We start from the raw sequence: 1,344 nt of genomic DNA, 5'->3' as shown, positions 1-1,344 counted from the left end.
TTCAGTTTAAAAACATGAAAAATATGATATAAATCCTAGTCATGATTAAAACAATCTATTAAAAATCAAATTTTGTATAATATTCACGTTAATATATATATATATATGCTTAAAATTGCTAAAATTTTCTAAAACTGAACTAACACTAACCATAACATTTTAAAATCCAGGTATGAAGTACACCATCACTTTGGAGTTAAAACCTACTGAAACCACTCTGGAGGAGGTGCTCCATGCCCGCGGTCGAAGTGCTACCCCAGTTATGAAACGTAGAAGAGTAATACCTATGAAAGGACAGGTTATTACCAATGAAGAGTGCTTAAAAGAGATCAAGAGTAAAGAGGAGAATAAAATGCAAACAGCTAAGCAAAACAAAAAGACAAAGCAGCCCCCAAAGAAAAAGAATGTTGAAGTTTCAGACACAGATTCCACAACTGTATCCACTGAGGAAATGGATGATGGCAACACTTCCAGTGATATCTCGCTGTCTGACCTGCTGCCTCCTATGACCCCAGAAGCTACAGATGAAGTCAATGAACAACAAGAGAATGCTGGCACTAATCATGATATGATGCCTAAGCTGAGTGATGATTCTGTGAACAAATATTATGCTGTATTTTTACACTGATCCCAAGTTAAATATTATTGGGTGTAAGGTGACGAAGACCTTTACAAATGACGATGACGACGATGACATTGAAAAGGTGGAAGTTGACTTCCTTCACCAAAAGGCATTTAGTAGTAACCCACATGACTGGACATGGTGCGAAAGACCAGTAAAAGACATTGAAGTATTAGAGTCACAGTACATATTTTATGGACCTGTTCTCCCAGAAATCAAAAAAGGAGTTTTCATTTTCCCTGATGTAGAGGCAAATGCCTGTCTTCTTCGTCTTAAAAAGGAAGGGCTCTGTTAATTAATTTTATTAACAGAATGGATCTGACCTAGTACTAGGGTCATTATTTACCCCATTCATTTTTTCCCCACGTGATTTTTTTTACCCCAAAATGGTCCTTTTTTTCCCTACAGGCAAATTTGCCAAATTTTTCAAATAATTCAGCTTGTTTAGTGATTCTTAGAGAAAATTCATCTCTATGAACTCTATTAGAATCCAAAGTAATTAAAATTTAGAGAAGTTTCAGCCCTTTTATTTTTTGCCCCTCACAATTCATTTCTTACCCCATTTGGGGGCAACAAATGATTATGTCTTTTTCAGTTATTAAGAAAAAAATATAAAGATTAGAACAAAAAAGTGTACAACATTGAAAGCACAACAGGATTACATATCTTATGGTGTATTTGTTTTTTTTCTAAGGCAAGTATTATGGGCTACAGGATGATGT

General features: G+C 34.9%; 2 protein-coding genes across 3 annotated transcripts in view; one reads left to right on the top strand and one right to left on the bottom strand.

The window, feature by feature from the left end:
• LOC119590332 overlaps nucleotides 1-628 on the top strand; it is a 2,449-nt gene extending 1,821 nt beyond the window's left edge. Inside the window, exon 4 of the mRNA XM_037939005.1 lies at nucleotides 171-628. Within this exon, the coding sequence (XP_037794933.1) occupies nucleotides 171-628 (458 nt within the window). The remainder of the gene's footprint in view (nucleotides 1-170) is intronic.
• LOC119590543 (protein arginine N-methyltransferase 6-like) overlaps nucleotides 1-1,344 on the bottom strand; it is a 12,045-nt gene that overhangs the window by 6,318 nt on the left and 4,383 nt on the right. The gene's annotated exons all lie outside the window — the stretch shown is intronic.

Source organism: Penaeus monodon, chromosome 27, assembly GCF_015228065.2.
Source record: "Penaeus monodon isolate SGIC_2016 chromosome 27, NSTDA_Pmon_1, whole genome shotgun sequence".
Lineage (NCBI taxonomy): Eukaryota > Metazoa > Arthropoda > Malacostraca > Decapoda > Penaeidae > Penaeus > Penaeus monodon.
The sequence above is the reverse complement of the archived record's forward strand: the minus strand, read 5'-3'. Positions and strand labels throughout refer to the sequence as shown.